Raw genomic sequence first — 19,740 nt, forward strand, 5'->3', positions numbered from 1 at the left:
TCACACTGATTCAACCACACATAAGGGGCCACGCAGGAGAAATGTGAGTGAAGAAATGAGCCAGGGCTGAAGAAATCTCCAGTCAGAAGGGACTCAGAGAATGCTTCCCCTACCTAAAGGCTCTTCCAGTGCCCTGGGATCAGGCAGGATGTGAATCCAATGGGACCAGAGAGCTATGACTATTTGAAGATAAAAGTGTGATTTTTTGAATGCTTATACCTTATTCTAGATTTCTAAGACACTGCTAGTGAAATTAAAAAAGACAGTTGCATGTTGAATTTCATCTCTGGCTACTGGTTTTTGACCTCTGCCTGGGAGTAAGTCTCAGTTCTTATTTTTGATCTAATAAACAGCAGGGTTATTTTTATCTGCTTCAGGACAGAAACACTGGTGAAGAGGTAAGCAGCTGATGGTGTATGGTCAGTGGGAGCCATGAGACCTTGAGCACCTCCATTGCTTTTGCCACCAGCACCTCTGTGATCCTAGTGACTTGCTGTTGTCATTGGCATGGGAGGAGAGGACAGGATTACCTGTACAGGGCTCTAACATGCTGTGAGAGAGCCAGGTGGGAACTGAGCAGGGATATCTGATCAAATCCCATAGGGCTTTATTTACATTTCACCTGGAGAAGGTTTAGTTTTCTGCTGGTGTGTAAACTGGTAGGGAGCTGTTGATGGTGGAGGCAGCCTTCGGAGGTACAGTAGGCCCACCATACTATGTGTCTGCAAGGGCTCCATTTACATTTTAGTCTCTGCAAATAGTGCCCCCTCGAGTTGTGCAGTGTACAGTCTAGTGGCCTGATGCTAGTCAAATATCATGGACATAGTCTCCCTAAGTAAGTGTCTCTTCAACAAATGTATTAACCCTCTTTTCACAGAGGAAAATGCAAAAAAGCAGCTAGCCAGTGGGAAAAGGAAAAATAATGAATTCCCAAGATTGTTATGTGTGGTCCGTTCCTTGCTTAGATTATTTTAATAGTCAGAGGCCAAGTATCCAATGGGCAGTAAGGACTAAAACTAGAAGTCTTTTGAGAAATCCTGTCTGGCTTGCTGTACCTGAAATAGTTTTCTCTTTCAATGCAGATTTAGAAGGATGGTTATACCTGAACTCCCATGGACATCTTCCGTCTTGAAATGTCTGCCTCCTGCCTATGGTAAACTGCTAGAAGTTAATTGAATCAGATTTGCTGATGTTTAAGAAACACACTGATGGAAATCTGAGCATGTGTCATCATTTGGTTCCTTGGCACTTCTGTGCCAGGAACAGAACTTAAAGCTACTTTGTAATCTGATTGAATCCTTACCACAGTCCCCCAGGGTGCCAATTTAGTCCACTTTACAGATGGAGAAACTGGGCCCAGAAAAAGGAGAGCTTGAAGTCACATACTCACCAGTGATAAAGAAACAGGGTCCATTGACATAGTACATGGTAGTTGGGTAGGGGGCTAGCAGAAGTAGGATGGTCTAAAGCTTGTAGGGCATTGGTGTGTGGTAGATATGTGGTATGGCCTGACAGGTCATAATATATGGGTTCTTGTTTGCCCTAATCTGTTGCTGGAAAAACTCCTGTGCAGGCTCTCTGACCGGAAGGGCTCCTCTTGGTTCCTAGAGCATGTTCACTATGTGTCAGGCATTCTGTTAGGCACCAGAGACATAGCGCCAAGCAAAAGTAGGCATGGTCTCCACCCGTATGGAGTTCATAATTCAGTGGAAGAGATAAGTACCAAACAGCTACATCATGAATGTACAATTACAAATCAAAATGAATGTTCAGAAGGAGGGAAACTAAGCTTTAGTAGAGCATGACCTTTGCTAGCTCATACAGCATCCTTGGGCAGATTAGAAAAACGGCATCCCTCCATTTTAGACATAGGAATTGGAATCCCTTCCTCTGGCTGATACAGTCCATGCCGAGGCAGGACTTAGAGAAGAGTGCCTCACTGGCAAGGGGGCCTGTGTAGGATACAGTCTGCATGGCCATACTTGACAGCTGTGCATGAGAACCTCACTACAGGACCTATCCTTCCACCTAGGTATCAGGGAAGATGCCTCAGCTGAGAAGCAGAAAATGAGTGGTTGGTTAACACTAAACAAATTTCCCTGGGAAGGCATTCCAGGAGAGAACAAGACATCTGAAGTCCTGTGTGTATGTTTGAGGAAAAGGAAAAAAAACTAGGGTGGTTGGTGTTCAGAGAGCAAAGGAGAAAGTGGTGTGGAGATGACGTTGGAAAGAAAAGCAGGTTCTCTGATCTCCAGGGGAGAAGTCTTTGGGGGAAATATTTATAGACCAAGGTGTGCAACCAGTTTGTTCCCACAGATGGCACTCTCCCCAATGGCATTTGCTGGTTGGAGCACAGCCTCTGAGTTAACAGATGTTGGTGACTTCGTATAGATGGTTGGCCAAGTAGTTCTTTATTCACGCCCTCATAAAGTGACAGAATTCACTCTGCGGGAGCATCTTGCATAATGCTCTTCTCTTGGAAGTGGGAAGCAAAGGCCTGGCTCTGGGCATTCTACTCAAAGATCTTACCTTTTGTGACGCACTTCCTTTCTGGAAGCAAACCCTTGGAAATAATGCCGCCTTGCAGAAAACACCAATAACCACCTTTCAGCCTGCCAAGCTTCCAGGTCACAGCTAGTTATTATGTCAGCCCATCAGTGTTTGCTCCCTCGGTTCTGTCTTCAGGTATAACCTGATCATTTCTATAGTGTCATGGTTGGAAGTGTTACTGCCTACAGACCCAACAAGGCCTTGTTGGTGGGAGAGGAAGTTAGGAGTTCTAGGACTTCATCGCTATTTTATGTCTGCCTTGCCAGCTGAGAGGGACAGTGCACTGAAACAAGTATCACAACACAAGGCTGCCTGGATGTCTTCTGTTTACCACCCGCTGTCCCTCCCTGGGTCGCGATCTAAGGGCCTACCTTGTGATGTCTTCGCTTCCTCCTGAACCGCAGCAGCTCTTTGTGCTGTCGAGACACGAAGTTGACAGCGGCATACTCCAGGAGGGCTGAGAACACGAAGAGCAGGCACACCGCCATCCAAATGTCAATGGCTTTCACATAGGACACCTGGAGCAGAGGAGCGGGGGAGCGGAAGAGTGCAGGGGTGGGAGGGCAGGGGAGAATGAAACAGTTCAGTATTTCTGCTCCTCGGGAACTCCCCCGTCACCCACTGCTACTCACTCCTCAGCTGGGATATTCGGAAAGTGCAGAGGAAAACGAGAACAATGCACCAAGAAGACTATACAAAACACTGGAGCAAATAAGAATATGGTACTTAGAAGAGTAGTAAGGAGAGGAGGCTGGTGTATCTAGCATCATCTTTGAGAGAAACAGCATCTTGTGCTTAGTCTAAGGGTGATAGGGAGTGGTGTACCTAACACTGAAAGTAAACAGAGGGTGTTAGCAAAAGTAGCAGAGTAAGATTTCAAAAACTCTCTTCGCTGTAAGAGCAATGAGGACAACAGCAAAAATGGTCAGAATAAACTTTCTCAGAAGCTCTGTTAACCAAAGGCTAACAGCAATCATGAAAGCATTTTACTTAAAAAGTCAGCTGAATGCCAGTAAGAGCATCAAACTTTGTGGCATTAAAAATAAAAACGAAAACAAAACCTAGCTTCATTGAGATAAAATTGATACACCATAAAATTCACAAAGCTAAAGTGTACATTTCAGTAGTCGTTAATATGTTTAAGATATATGCAACCATCATCACAGTCAATTTTGGAATGTTTTCATCACCCCCAAAAGAAATCCAGTGACTTTTAGCCATTATTCTTTCCTCTATTCTCCCAATTCCTGTCCCCACCACCATCCCAAGCAACCATTAGTCTACATTCTGACTCTATAGATCCCCCATTCTGGGCATTTCCTGTGAATGGAATCATATACCATGTGGCCTCTTATGACTAGCTTCTTTCACTTAGCATAATGTGTTCAAGATTCGTTCATGTTGCAGTATATATCTGTATTTCATTCCTTTTTTTTTTTTTAAGATTTATTTATTGAGGGAGCATGTAAGCAGGAGAGGAGCAGAGGGAGGGGGAGAAAATCACAAGCAGTCTCCTTGCTGAGCATGGAGCCTGCTGCAGGGCAGGATCCCATGGCCCTGAGATCATGATCTGAGTTGAAACCAAGAGTTGGATGCTTAAGTGACTGAGCCACCCAGGTGCCCCTATATTTCATTCTTTCTTATGGCCAAATAGTATTTCATTGTATGGATATACTACCTTTTATTGACCTGGTCATCAGTTGATGGGCATTTGGGTTGTTTCTACCTTTGGCTATTGTGAATAATGTTACTGTGAACATCTTTTTACAAATTTTTGTGTGGACATATGTTTTCATTTCTCTTGGGGCCTTGTGGTGTTTTAACTTACCGAATTCCGTTCTCCTGTCCCCACTTCTGTGCTAGCCTAAATAAACCAACAGCCTGCAAGCAGACTGAAAACCAGTATCCAGGCAGTCGGTGGATGGGGCAGAACAGAGGTGGAGCTTCTTTAAAGCCCCTTTGCCAGAGAACTGTCATTATTTGGCCTGTCATGTGGTTAGCTGAAAGACCTCACTCACAAGGAAGGCTGTCTTTATTTCACCTACCTTGGAGCTGGCCCAGTGGAGCAGCCTTTTCCCTAGGGGCATCTGTTGAAAAATAGTCAATGGCAACTCTAGAACATCAGGTCAGCCTGAGGCCTTAGGTAAAGTTGACACAAACAATAGGTTGATTAAAAAGCTTAAAACAAAAATCTAGGGGAATGAGATGTCCATAGGGAGCTTTAGGAAGCTCTGACATATTTCTGAGAAATATGGCCTGGGTGCTACTCAGGAAAGGCCTGAGAAGGCCCCTTAGCTCTCAACTCTGCTAACCTTGACACATTGAGCAAGCTGCAAGCGAGGGGTGAGGCAACACTGTAAACTGCCTGGCTGAGTGTTGGAGGTGTGTCCTAATACATCTGTAGAGCTCTAGGAAAAGGTTGGGAGATTTCTAGGTTCCATGCATTTAAGCAAATTTCTGTCCAATTTTAGCTAGCCACCAAGCTAACTGCGCAGACTTTAGTGACTCCACAAAACAAAGGATACAGAGCTTACAGAATTAGTTCACAAGAATTATTAAACAAACAAACAAAAAAAAAACAACAACAAATCTTGAGGAGGGAGAATCTGACTTCCAGAGATGCCACATTACATTATGTAAAACGTGTAATTTTTCAACCAAAAATTATAAGATATGCAAAGACATAAAGGATGGGCCTGCAACGGACTAAGTGTTTGTGTCCCTGCCACCCCCTTCCTCGGTTGAAATCCTAATTCCAATGTGACAGTATTTGGAGGTGGGGCTGTTGGGATGTAATTAGATTTTAAGAGTGGAACCCTCTTGAAGGAATTAGCGCCTTTATAAGAAGAGGTCAGCTAACTGGCTGACTCTCTTTCCACCCTGTAAGCATATAAGAAGTTGGTAGTTTGCAGCTGGAAGAGGGTCCTCACCAGAACCCTACTATGCACAGTCTCCAGAACTGTGAAAAATAGATTTATTTATAAGCCACCTGATCTCTGGTACTTGGTTATAGCAGCGCAAATTCACTAAGACAGGCCCATATGTAGAAGAAAAAAAAAAAAAAGCATTCCAAAGAAGCTGCCCCTGAGAAGGCCCAGATGTTGGACTTGATAAGGCTTTTTTTTTTTTTCAGATTTTTATTTTTTAAATTATTTTATTATCATTATTTTTTAAAGATTTTAGTTATTTGTCAGAGAGAGAGAGAGATATAGAGAGCAGAAGCAGGCTCCCTGCTGAGCAAGGAGCCCAATGAGGGACTTTATCCCAGGACCCTGGGATCATGACCTGAGATGAAGACAGATGCTTAACAACTGAGCCACCCAGGTGTTCTTTATAAGGGCTTTAAATCAATTATTTTAAATGTTTTTTAAAGAATTAAAGGAGACCTGCCTGTATAAACAACCAAAGGAAATGATGAGAACAAAGTCTCACCAAACTGAACCTAAGATAGGAATGATAAAAAAGAATCAAATAGAAATTTTGGAGTTGAAAAATAACTGAAGAGTTCACTAGAGAGGATAAATAGCATATTTGAGCAGACAGAAGAAAGAATCTGTGAAGTTGAAGAAGAATCAGTGAACTTGAGATTATCTTGTCAGAGGAACAGAATGAAGAAAAATGAACAGAGCCTCAGAGACCTGTGGGTAACTATCAAGTACACAAATATATGTTTAGTGAGTGTGCCTGAAGGAGAGGAGAGAAAAAAGCAGAAAGGGTAGTTGAAGAAATAATGGCCAAAATTTTTCCAGATTTGAAGAAAAACGCTAATGTACACACCTAAGAAGTTCATGAACTCCAAGCAATGCAAAAGAGCTCCACACCTACACACTTCATAATCAAACTGTCAGAAGACAAAGAGAGAATCTTAAAAGCTGCAAGAGAGAAGCAACTCGTCATGTACCAGGGATCCTCAATAAGAATGACAAATGATTTGTCATTGGATTGATTATATATTTTTAAACTGAGGGGTGGTTAGAGATTATTAAATCCTAGGGAGAGGTCCCGTGGGCATACAGAATGGTAGTGTGATTGTGAGGAGTGAGGTTTTGAAAATCCAAGCAGTCTAATACAAATGGCCAACAGACACATGAAAAAGTGCTCCACATTACTCGGCATCAGGGAAACACAAAGCCACAGTGAGATACCACCTCACTCCTGTCAGAGTGGCTGAAATTAACAAGTCAGGAAATGACAGATGTTGGCGAGGATGCGGAGAAAGGGGAACCCTCCTACACTGTTGGTGGGAATGAAAGCTGGTGCAGCCATTCTGGAAAACAGCATGGAGGTGCCTCAGAAAGTTGAAAATAGAGCTACCTTATGACCCAGCAATCATATTACTGGGTATTTATCCTAAAGATACAAAAATAATGATTCGAAGGGGCACGTGCACCCTAATGTTTATATCAGCACTATCAATAATGGCCAAACTATGGAAAGAACCCAAATGTCCACCAACTGATGAATGGATAAAGAAGATGTGGCACACACACACACACACACAAAAATACACACTGGAATATCACTCAGCCATCAAAAAGAATGAAATCTTACCATTGGTAATGATGTGGATGGAACTAGAGGGTATTATGCTAAGCAAAATAAGTCAGAGAAAGACAAGTACCATATGATTTCACTCATACGTGGAATTTAACAAAACAGAGGAACATAGAGGAAGGGAGGGAAAAATAAAATAAGAAAAAGACAGGGAGGCAAACCATAAGAGACTCTTAACTATAAAGAATAGACTGACAGTTGCTGGCAGGAGGTGGATGAGGGTAATGGGTTAAATGGATGATGGGCATTAAGAAGGGCATTTGAAATGAGCAATGGCTGTTATAGTTAAGTGATGAATCACTAACTTCTACTCCTGAAACCAATACTACACTATATGTTAACTAACTTGAATTTAAATAAAATCTTGGAAGAAAAAAAATAAATCAAGCAGTCTAGAAGGCAGTGGGATGGCTTATGTAAATGAGAAGACATCATGTGTTTATGGAATGGAAGACTTGATATCATTAATATGGTGACACTCTCCAAACTCATCAACAGACTCAGTGCATTTTTACTCTAACTTCCTTTTTTATTGTTGTTGCAGAAATTGACGAACGAAATTTTAAGTTCATATTCAGGTTCGAATAGAAATGCCAGGGACCCAGAATAGCCCAATCAATCTTTAAAAAGAACAAAGTTGGAGGACTCATGCTTCCCAATTTTGAAACTTACTTCAAAGCAACAGTAATCAAGAGTGTGGTACCGACATAAGAATAAATGTGTAGATCAGTGGAACAGAATTAAGAGTCTAGAAATAATCTCATATGTTTATGGCCAATTGATTTTTGACAAGGTTGTAAATTCAATGCAGGGGAAGGGTGGTCCTCTCAATCAATGGTGCCGCCTTAACAGCATCCACATGCAAAAGAATGCTCTCCTTCCCTCATACTGTATGCAAAATGCAAAATGGGTCAAAGCCCAGGTTTAGGGCTAAACTACAAAACTCTTAGAAAAGAATATAGGTATACTTTTTTGTGACTTTGGATTAAGCATTAGTTTCTTAAATATGATACCAAAGGCCGAGCAACAAAAGAAAAAATAGATACATTTTACTTCATCAAAATTAAAAACTTTTGTGTATTAAAGGACACTATCAATCAAGTGAAAAGATAGCCCACAAAATGGGAGGAAATATTTGTAAATCGTATCTTTGATAAGGGATTAAAATCCACAATGCACAAAGAACTATTACAACTCACCAATAAAAAGAGAAATACTTTTATTATAAATTGGGCAAAAGATTTGAAGGGACATTTCTCCTAAGAAGTCACAGAAATGGCTAATAAGCACATGAAAAGAATGCTCAACACTACCAATCACTAGGAAAATGCAAACCCAAACCACAGTGAGATAGATTCTACTTCACATCCACTAAGATGTTTATAATCAAAAAGACATCGGATGAGAAGCAGCGTTGGTGAGGAAGTAGAAAAATTGGAACCCTGGTGAGATTATGAAGTGGTGGAAAACAGTTTGTCAGTTCCTCAGAAAGTTAAGCATATAGCTACCATATGACCCAACAATTTCACTCTTTGGTAAATACCTATGAGAGTTGAAAGCATATGTGCACACAAAAACTTGTACAGAGATGTTCATAACAGTGTTATTTAAAATAGCCAAAAAGTGGAAATGACCCCAATGTTCCTCAACTGGTGAATAGATGAGCAAAATGTAATAGACCCATGCAATGGAAATACTAATCAGCCACAAATGGGAATGAAGTACTGATACAGTGTACACCACAGATGAATCTTGAAAATATTATGCTAAACAAAAGTGTGCCTATTATATGATTCCATTTATATGAGCTGTCCAGAAGCAGCAAGTTCACAGAAGTGAAAAGTAGAGTAGGGGTTGCCAGAGGCCGGACAGAGTAGGGAATGAGGAATGACTGTTGATGAGTTATGGGGGTTTCTTTTTGGGGTGATGAAAATGTCCTAGAATTAGACAGTGGTGAGTGTGTGCAACTTTGCACATATTATTACCTGCTACTGAATTTTATGCTTTAAAAAAAGTGAATGGAGAAGAATGTGAGGTTGAGTATTAATAGCATATGGAGCCAAATACTGAGTCTGGCGTTACCCATGAGTGGAGCAGAGTGTTGAGTCTGGCATCAATCATAAGTGAAAGAGAATGTGACACCAACTCTTAATAGACAGGGGAGCAGGTTGTTGACTTTAACATCAGGAAAAGGAAGCAGGTACATCTGCTGTTACAATTGTCAGGTGGTAACAGTAAATAGAATTTGGTCTCAAGCATTTCTAGTGAATCCAGCAGAATGCAAAGTCTAGCGTTCATAGTGCAGAGGGCAGATTATTGAGTTTTGTGTAAGAGTGAATAGAGAGTGGTGTCGAGTGTTGACGGCAGATGAAACCGAATGTCATCTCTCACATTAAAAGCTAATGGAACATGAAATATCATGAAAATAAAAAACAGTGGAGAGACTCTTCTAGATTAAAAGAGTAGCCATATACAGGGGTGCCTGGGTGGCTCAGTTGGTTAAGTGGTTGACTTTTGCTTAGGTCATGATCCCAGGGTCTTGGGATGGAGCCCCGCATGGGACTCCCTGCTCAGTGAGGAGCCTGCCTCTCTCTCTCTCTCTCTCCCTCTGCAGCTCCCCGTGCCTGCGTGTACTCTCTCTCTTTCAAATAAATAAATAAAATCTTTTAAAAAGTTTTGAAAATAAAAGAGTAGCCATATACAGTATGAATCTTGATTGGATCCTTGATTGGATCCCTTGCCATATTTGCTAATGATGTTTTTTGACATTGGGAAAACATGAAGTTTCTGTATTAGATGATATTATGGAATTACTTCTACTTCAATAATTATTGATATAAAATTGATATATAGTATATAAATAGAATTGATATAAGTATAATTATTATTGAATTAATGTTAATTTTTTTGGACAAATATCATTGGGGTCCTATTCCTTCTTTAGAGATGGCTTATCATGATGTCTGTAACCATCAAATGATTCAACAAAAATTGTGTCTATCTACTACCTACCTACTTAGCTACCCATCTACCTATCCACCTACTTATCTTTATAGAGAACTAAAGTAAATGTGGCAAGATGATTAACAGTTGGAATCCAGGTGAAGGATGTTAGAGTGATCATTATATATTCTTCCGACTTTCCTATATCAAAGCAGAATGTTGAATGAGGCCTTAATTGGAAATGGTACAGAATGTTGGATTTAGCATAAGGCTAAAGGGAGCAGAATATGGAGTCTGGCGTTAACAGTAGGCTGAATGTTGCATCTGCTGGTGAGTGATGAAAGCAGGATGGGGCTCAGACGGTAGTAGTGAGCATAGTAGAATGCAGAGCCTAGAATTAAAAGAGAGTAGAGCAGAATGAGGCATCAGGCATTCGCAGTGAAGGCAGCAGAATGTTGTACCTCACGTAGGGGTGAATGGAGGAGTAGGGGTGTCTGGCATTAATAGTAAATGAAGCAGAACATCATGTCTAGTGTTAAAAGTGAATTAAGCAGAATGTGAGGTCTGGTGTGAACAGTGAAAGGAACAGAACGTCCATTTATGGCAAGGGCGACCGGCGGAGAATTAGTGTCTGGTGTCGGTAATGAATGAAGTGGAATGCTGTGTCTGGTGCTTGAAGAATGGGGCAGAAATGTTGTGTCTAGCACAGAGTGAATGGAGCAGAATGTGTATCTGGCTTTAATAGTGAATGGGGTAAAACGCTGTGTCTGGTGTTAATAGTGAAAGGAGCAGAATACGGTGTTGGATGTTAGAAGTCTGAAAGAAGATTGAGGTATGGGAAGAAAAGGGTTCACACATGACGTTTGGGACAAGGCTGCTATCTTACAAAGGACCTGCTTGAGAGGCTGGCCCTTGATTGAGAGCTGGGAACCTGGGTTTGGGGAATGTTCCCGCTTTCCCTAAGTGATAAGGATGCCTCTCTGTGCCTAGATTGCCCATACAAACAACAGGGACTGTGCCAAATGTTTGCTTTCCTCCTGGGAGTCTGGAGTTTTGGTGTGTGCCAGGTGGAAGGGGCCTGTGTGGCCAGCACCCAGTAAAAATCATCCATACTGAATCTTAAATGAACCTCAAAACAATGTCTCTATCTCCCCGGGCAGAAACATCCCACACATGTGACTGCCTTTTTATTGTCAGGGTAGGAATGTGCTCTGTGTGGTCCCGCCCTGGGGGGCTGGGGGTAGAAAACAAGGAAGCCTGCAGATGGCTTCCTCCAGACCCTGCCTGTGTCTTTTTCCTTTATCACCTAGCTGTGTATTCTTTTTCAAATTTTTTTTTATTTTTTAATTTTTTTAGAGATTTTGATTTTATTATTTTTTTTCAAGGATTTCTTTATTCATCTTAGAGAGAGAGAAAGAGAGAGAGAGTGGAGCAAGGAGCAGAGGGAGAGGCGAAGCAGACTCCACGCTGAGCGGGGAGCCCAATGTGGGGCTCCACCCCATGACCCTGAGATCTTGCCCTGAGTGAAATCAAGAGTCCCACACTTAACCGACTGCGGCCCCCCAGATGCCCCCAAGCTGTGTGTCCTTAACGCAATGCTATAAGAAATCTTAGCTGTGGGGCACCTGGGTAGCTCAGTGGGTTAAGCCTCTGCCTTCAGCTCAGGTCATGATCTCAGGGTCCCGGGATCGAGTCCCACATTGGGCTCTCTGCTCTGCAGGGACCCTGCTTCCTCCTCTCTCTCTCTCTCTCTGCCTGCCTCTCTGCCCACTTGTGATCTCTCTCTGTCAAATAAATAAAATCTATTAAAAAAAAAAAAGGAAATCTTAGCTGTGAGAACAATGCTATGCTGAGTCCTGTGAGTCGTATCAAATCTCTGAACGTGGTGGTGGTCCTGGAGACCCCCACCACAAAACATCTACTGTTAACAGTGCAAGGAGCAGGAGGTTGTGTTTAGCACTAAAAGTGAAGGAGGAGGAGGTGGACTTGAGTGTGAATGACACGTGAGCAGGATGCGTGTGGAGTGCTGGTAGAGAACGGAGCAAACCGTGGGGTTTGGCAACTGTGCACAACACGGTGTCCAGTCTGGAGGAGAGCTCTGATGCCCCAGAATGCTGGATCCTGCCAAGGGTGACTGATGAAGAAACAGTGACTAATTCCTCGTGCTCCCTTCATCTCAGGCAGGGTAGAGAGATGGGTGTCCTTCTCTGTCCAGGTGTTTTGTGCTCTGGGCAGTAGGACTTACCTTGGGCAGGGATGCTCGGGAGCCAGAGCTCTGGGTGGTCATGGTGAGCACGGTGGTGATGCCCAGGCCCACGCGGGCTGGTGCGGCGTCCATATTGATCCAGAAGGAGATCCATGAGAGGATGACAATGAGCAGGCTGGGAATGTACATCTGGATCAGGTAGTAGCCCATCTGTCGCTCCAGGTGGAACCGAGCCTCGATGCAGGTGAATTTACCTGCGAGAAGTTATGGTGAGAAGGCAGAGTATTCTGGGGAGGTCGGAACAGCCTCAGCTGGAGGCCTGGGTCAGCCTCACGCTAGCTGTGTCCTGAGGCAAATGCCAGAATCTGTGCGTCTCCATTCCCTCATCTGTGGTAAATTAGGGTGATGAGGGCGATGGTGTCCACCTCCTGTGGTCACCTGTGTGTTACTGTGAGGGTGAGATGAGGACTTAGCGCACTCCTCACACCTCTTGTGCTCAGAAATGTCAGGTGCCGTCACCCTTACCAGCCCTGTTTTGTTGCTAAGAGTGGGCCTCAGTGGACCTGTCCTTAGCCTTCTGCCAGGTACCTTCCCAAAACATGACTCGAGCCTGTTACTTCCTGTTGTAACAACGTTCCTTCCCTCCTTCCCTCCTCGTACAGAAAAGTCCCCATTATCTACAGGAAAAAGCTCAAACTTCTCAGCATGCTCTTCGTAGCCATGCTCTGGCCTGTTGTTCCGTCCCACTTCCCATCTTTCCTCACCCTCATCTTGACCCCTTCCACTCTACACTGGCCTTGAGAACTTTGACCCTTCTGAGCTTTGGCCCCCGCCGATCCCACTGCCTGGGAGCCAGGCCTCTTCCCCACAACCAGTGGAAGGACCCTCCTGCTCCCCACCACCCTCTTCTGGTCATGCAGTCATCCAGCCTTAGGGTAGAAGGCAGTGAGGGCATAGGCACCTCGGTCTGTCTGTCCTCTGCACTGGACTGCGGGCAGCTGGTCTCCCCCCAACTCTGTGCTTGCCTGGAACCGGTCAGGGCCCCTCATCCTCTCCCCCGTCGGATCCACAGGGCCTAGTGCAGAACTCAGCTCTCACCCAAGTGGGAACAAGGAAGAGTGAATGAGTTAATGAATGAGAAAACGCCGTGTGAACAGTTTCGGGCTGTGGTATGCGAGGCAGTGGGACTCCGTGAGTCACTGCTGTCACGGCTGCTAATGGGAGTACCATCACGTCTCGGCGTGCCCAGGGACCAGGACAGTATCTCCGGAGGTGACCCGGGAAGGGGCAGCTGTGCCCAACACAGCAGAGCCCAGGCTGCCTGCCCTTGCTCTGGGCCTTCTACCCACAGCAGAGCACGCAGCGATTTCTCTCAAGCCCCTGCTTCCACCCGGAAGGCCTCCTCTGTGGCCTAATTCCCTCTCCTCAGCTGGGCTCTAGCTGGCCTGCTAACTGGAGGCCTTTCCTCCACTGCGCCTCCGTGAGCTCCTTCCCAGCCTGCGGTAGGGCAGACAAGGCCGGTCTTGGTCCGACCCCAGCTCGTTCCTGTGTCCCATCTTCCCACCAAGGCTGCCCTATGCCTGGGAGACAGAGAGCTGAGCACAACGGCCATGGGTCCTTCCCCTCTCCTGCAGCTCACAGTCTGGGGGACCCTTTCCAACTGCGCTGCTCACAGACTTCAGCATCACCTCTCAGCTCCCTCTTGGTGAGTCTGAGGAGAGCAGCCTGGGTACTGCGTCCTGTCAGAGATGGCAGGTCCCCTGTGACAGACACTGCAAGATGTCCTCGTATCCACTCCCCGCTTTCTGCCTTAGGGACAGGATTTATTTAGAGTTGGGCTACTGCTACCTGGAGTGAAGACTCTTATCTCCACGCCCCCCTGGCAATGAGGTGTGTGGCCTAAGCATCACGTGCGTGCCCCAGGACATCCAGGGAAACGATATCAGAGCCACTTTTTCGGTTTCAAAGACTCTTCTCTTAAACACGAGGTAATCAACACAGAATCGTGTCCATCACGGGCACCTCGTAAGATCTGTTGACACAGAAGTTGAGCGAATGTTTGGACCTACCTGTGTTATAATGCTTCGTGCAGTATCTCAGGTCCTTCTCCTCTTTCAGGATAAACTGCGGTAGAGTTAGTCCATCTGCCACCTGCACAGCTCCCTGCTCCTGCCACTCGAAGATCAGGTCATTCATGGTATAGCCAACTGGGGTGGGGGACCAGAAGAAGCAGCGGTCACCACCCAGAAGCACTCATTTGCAGCGGGTCGGAGCTGGTTTGGGTTAGAGACTGAGAGGCATCCAGCACCAGAGGGAATGCATGGGACCACGTTGCCTCTCCACCACCCCCTCCCCATTCTTCTTCCACCCTCCCCTCACCTCCCCTGCAACCGAGGAGGTTAAAACTGGTCTAATTGCTTATCAATCCCCCTGCCTTCTACCTCGCTTGTCCTTTTGCCTCCACCTCTTACCCCTGGGGTCCTCGGCAGCTCACATCTGCTATGGGGCCTGCGTGCCATCCTTGCACGCTCCCTCCTCTGCTGACAGCAGCTTTTCCTGGGGGAATGACTCTATAAAGCTGTTGGGGGACTGTCAGCCGAGGGCCAAGGTGTTAGGTAATGACGCAACTAGACCCATCAGATGCTCTGTCCCAGGACTTGAATCTTGAATCAAGCAACAGAAAGTCAGAGTTGGCTGGTGCCAGGTCCCCTCTGAGGTGGTGCTCCACCTAAGTCTGCTGCCTAAATCCTCTGCCCTGGTTTCTGTACGTCTTTCAAGTCCATGAGGAAGCCCTGTCCTTCCATTGAATTCCACCTTCTTCTTTTTTTTTTTTTTTAAGGATGTTTATTTATTTGACAGAGAGAGACATGGTGAGAGAGAGAACACAAGCAGGGGGAGTGGGAGAGGGAGAAGCAGGCTTCCTGCTGAGCAGGGAGCCGGATGAAGGGTTCAATCCCAGGACCCTGGGATCATGACCTGAGCCACCCAGTCACCCTAAATTCCACCTTTTAAATTAGACTGGTTTCCGTTTGCAGTCAAAGAGGTCGGCTACCTCCTCAGGTAGGTTCCCTTGTGACCGGCGACATAAAGCCCTCTCCAGTGCCCCCTCTCCTCTCCTTCCCAGGCAGAAGGAAGCATTCTTTCTGCCTGGAGGCCACAGTGTTCAGCCTTCCAACAACACACTTACCACTTGCCGCCCTGGGTTAAAGTTCTTTGTGCTGTCGACTGTCTATGTGTCCCCAGCTGCAGGGAGCAGCGCTGTGAGTTCAGGGACTCGGACTTATTCGAGCTCTTTCTCCTCCATTCCCGGAGAGTGTATCCACAAGGGACGTGGAAGAGTGTCTCTTGGGAGAATACTGCTGGCTCTGAAGCTAGGCCTCAGCCAGCCAGTAAGGGGGGCTTAGATTTCTAATGCATTTTCTAAAGCGAAGCCCCCCGTCTGGTATTTTGGGCTAGGACAGTTATCTCTTGGGGTCCAGCAGTTAGCTGCTGTTGCCATATGGGAATTTCTGCAAGTCCCCTGGGTAAAGGGGAGTCTGGTTCTTTCTAAAGCCCTCATGCAAGTGACTCACAGCTTTCCAGTTGCATGATGCATGTCTGGACGTCCATGGGGAAATTCTTCAAGTCCATGGGGCAGGCCAGTGTTAGTGTGATTCTGAGAAGAGAAGGGAGTTGAATGATGCTAGAGCCACTCACCAGGGAAGCTGTGCCTCCATTCTAGTTATTACCAGGAAATCAGTTATCTTGGGGAGGTCAAGGAGGTCAGGGAACTAGTATGTATTGAAATAGTATATGTGAATTTCTACATTCCAGATATGGAAATGGAGGCTCAGAGAGATACAGTATGTTGCCTAGAGTCACACAGTCAGTGGAACTTGTGGGTTTCTGTGGAGTCTGTCTGGCTTCTAAACATCTTGCCCTCAGCCATGGCCTGAAGGCCTGGAGGCCAGGTGCTGCCCCTGATCCCTGCTCTTCCGGGGAGGCTCAATTCCAGGTCGAGCAGCCGCAAGCCTCAGGCATCCAGGACCACCTGGAACAGGGCTTCAAGTGGTTATTTGCTGCCTCCCTTCATACACTGGACTCATCAAACACTATTTTAAAGAGGCCCTTGCCTTCTGGGTGTCCAAACAGAGCTGACTCATAACTGTGGGCTCATGCTGGGGTCAGCTGGCAAGTGGTGGGTGCCCCCAGCTTCTGCGAGAGCTATTTTGGGTTGTTTCACCCTTGCAGAGGCCGAGCCTCAGAACCAGAGGGGGTGCCCCAACAGAAGCAAAGTGCACAGTTCAGGCTACGATGCAAGGCTTCAGCTTCAAAGGCTTGGCCCGCATCGGAGCACCTGCTCCATAGAAGAGAGAAGAAAGGCTCTCAGAGCCCAGAGAGGCTTAGATCATCAGGCCAACTCCCTCACTGGACAGCTGAGGAAACTGAGGTCCAGAGAAGGATTGGTCGGGACTCCTGCAAGGTAACCCAGTGCGTGATGACTCAAAGGCAGGATTCAAAATTATGTCTCCTGGCCATTGGATTCGGAGCTCCCGTGTTTACTTTCTGACACTGCTCTCCTGAAAAGGACCTCATCGGTGGTGGTCTAGTGACACTTGGCCACCGGCACCTTACTGCACATGATGAGGGCATGGCCCCGTGTCAGCTTTTCTCCTCCAGCTCATGCCCACTGCTCTGCATTTGGGCCCCATTGAAGCACAAGATAGAAGCAAGAGAGGGGAAAAGGGAAGGGAGAGGGAGAGGGAAAGTGAAGAGAAAGTGAACAGAGTTGAATTTTTGAAGATAAAAGCTCCAAAGTGGGGCAGCTGTCACACTAGGTTAATTTTCTGAAGCTGAATGACCTTGGGAACATCACTTTCTGCTGATCTGTCCTTCTGTCATGCTGCATGGGGCTTAGCTTTGTAGAGATACCAAACCCTCCTGGCAGCAGCAAAATCCAGCAGTGTAACCTCTTCTGCTCCAGCAGCCAGGGCACCGGCAGCTGTCCTGAGCCCATTAGCCTTCCATCTGGATGTGCACTGGCAGGACGGCAGGAGGAGGAAGGCCACATCTGCCTCTGGCTCCTCCCAGCAATCCCCTCCTTGGGGCCTCCTTTCCCCACTGAGGTTCTTGAGTCCCCTCTCCTACCTGGCCTGCTCTCAGGAGTCACCCTGAGTCCAGCCATATCTGAAGGTTAGAACGGCTATAGCCTCTCCTATGGGCCTGGATATTTAAAGCTCATCTCCTAATGGAAACAGAAAGACTGATTCCCCCAAAGAACTGGAGGGGGAGGAGGAGTCATTTAGGGCCAGTGACCCTTAGAAGCCCTTTGAAATAAACACATTCTCATTCATTCATCAAATGAGTGCCTATTGCATGCCGGGCACTTTCGGCTAGGCTCTCAGTGAGCATCAGATGGACACTAACAAATTGGAATCTGGGCTGTGCTACTAGGTAGGTGGCTGGTGGGAAGTTTGGCAAGCCGCTTAAGTTCTCAGATCTTCACTTGTGTAATCTGCAAAATGGGCATAACAGAAATATTTCATGGAATTGTTAGGAGGATTACAAATAATATATGTAAAATACCCAGCCTAGTTAGTAAATTCTCCATGAATGCTACATATATAAGAATCTAGCACGGACATTGGTCATTTTCTCCATGACTTTGGGGAGGAAATAGGGAATTACGTGGGGAGAGTTGGCAGGAAACTCTTAAAGTTTGCCCCTAACCAGTATCTGTAGGATACCTCCCAGTTGGGAAGAGGGTCCCAGCTTCCTAGACTCAGTGCAAAGTTCGGGGGATGGAAGGGGTTTATGGAAGGGAGGGAGCAGCCCCGATTTGTACCTGTGAGTAGCCTAGCAGGCCCATTTTTGTTGAGGTTGCTGGGACTTTTCAGGCTTTGTGCCTTTGCTTACTGCTATTTTTTTTTTAATTGTGGTAAGAACATTTAACATGAGATCTAGCCTTTTAACAAATATTTGTGTGTACAGAATAGTATTGTCAACTCTAGGCACAATGTTGAACAGTAGCTCTCTAGAACTCACTCATCTTGAGAAACTGAACACCCCTGCTGCTGAGCACTGTCTTTAAATATTCTTTTCCCTTTTTGTTTTATTGAAATGCTGGCTAAGCTCAGGGGCCCAACCTTAACCCTTCTAAGATGCTTCCTCAGTTCCCCTAGGAACCACTCACCCCTAGGACTTCACCTGGTATGTTCTCCTTCCTCCCTGAGTGTAATTTACAGAGCTGGTTCTGCACACCGTGCAAAGGTGTGGGGTTGCCCAGGCCTTTGCACCCCTGGCTGGCCCATCTCCTAGCGTCTGCTCCCAGAAGGCTCTGGGACCAGGTGCACTCTGAGGAGGACGGCAGGGTGAGCCTCTGTGGAACTCACCTGATACTGTAGAGGACATTTCCGTTCCGGGAGATCCTCAGCAGTTTGTTGTCGGTGGTGATCTCGTGAAAGTGAGCCCCCTTCTCGTTGGCAAAGAACAGGTCGGGTTTCCAGATGGAATCCAGCATGGACGGGTCCAGGTCCAGAGAATCATCCGGGTATTCATTGTAGGCCAGCCGGGGGTCGTTCCACTGCTGCCGCAGGAAGATGTTGACCCTGTAGTCCTACAGCCAGGAGATACGGAGTAGTCAGGGTTAGGCCCCAGGAGGTCCGCTCTTGGAGGGCCCAGGGGTTTTCGTGCTCCCCAAAGTCCCTTTTGGAGAATTCGGAGTACGGTTGCATCTTATGTAGGTGAGACATAAAGTCTGTGCCTCAGGAAGAAAGTCAGGGGAGTCACCCCTGAAGATCCTGTCAGCACCCTATCAAGTATATTCAGCTCTGAACTGAGATTATTTAATGGTATTCTTCTGAAAATTTTCAAAAATAAAGTTCCACCTGACATAGTAAACACCTGTTTACATCCCATTGCCATTTTGTCACGTTTGCTTCAATTTTTGGATAAGAGAGAGCACATCACGGATAAAGCTGAAGTCCCCCTTTTACTTTTTTATTTTATTTTATTTTTTAATAAAATTTGACAAGTTTTTAATAAAATTTGTCTCCACTTGACAGAGAGAGAGAGAGAGAGAGAGAGAGAGCGCACAAGTAGGCAGAGAGGCAGGCAGAGAGAGAGGGGGAAGCAGGCTCCCTGCTGAGCAGGGAGCCCGATGCAGGACTCCATCCCAGGACTCTGGGATCATGACCTGAGCCGAAGGCAGCTGCTTACCTGAATGAGCCACCCAGGCGCCCCTAAAGTCCCCTTTTATTATGGAGGCCGTCAGGGGCAGTAATTCCCATGCACAGTAAAGTTCGAGTGTCACTCTTCCATAGATTGATGGAGCAAAAGGAGAGGCTAAAAGCTGCTGCCTGAGTGTTCAAGGTGTTCTACCTGAAGGGAACAATGAATTCCCGAGCAGTGAAGGAAGGATGAGTGAATTCTGAGGAGCTCCTGCTGGTCCTAGGGTTCATACTGCTCTGTTTCAGTCCCAGCCTCTGCAACCTTCTATCACACATGGT

At 46.0% G+C, this 19,740-nt stretch overlaps 1 protein-coding gene across 2 annotated transcripts in view; it reads right to left on the bottom strand.

The window, feature by feature from the left end:
* GLRA1 (glycine receptor alpha 1) overlaps nucleotides 1–19,740 on the bottom strand; it is an 81,241-nt gene that overhangs the window by 3,584 nt on the left and 57,917 nt on the right. For both annotated transcript variants that reach the window (XM_032851615.1, XM_032851614.1), the window contains exons 4-8: nucleotides 18,625–18,848; nucleotides 15,826–15,908; nucleotides 14,323–14,460; nucleotides 12,293–12,507; nucleotides 2,922–3,068 (exon numbers count right to left, since the gene is read on the bottom strand). In XM_032851615.1, coding sequence (XP_032707506.1) covers nucleotides 2,922–3,068; nucleotides 12,293–12,507; nucleotides 14,323–14,460; nucleotides 15,826–15,908; nucleotides 18,625–18,848 — 807 coding nt within the window. The remainder of the gene's footprint in view (nucleotides 1–2,921; nucleotides 3,069–12,292; nucleotides 12,508–14,322; nucleotides 14,461–15,825; nucleotides 15,909–18,624; nucleotides 18,849–19,740) is intronic.

This window comes from Lontra canadensis, unplaced genomic scaffold (genome assembly GCF_010015895.1).
Source record: "Lontra canadensis isolate GAN:19392208 unplaced genomic scaffold, GSC_riverotter_1.0 scaffold5, whole genome shotgun sequence".
Lineage (NCBI taxonomy): Eukaryota > Metazoa > Chordata > Mammalia > Carnivora > Mustelidae > Lontra > Lontra canadensis.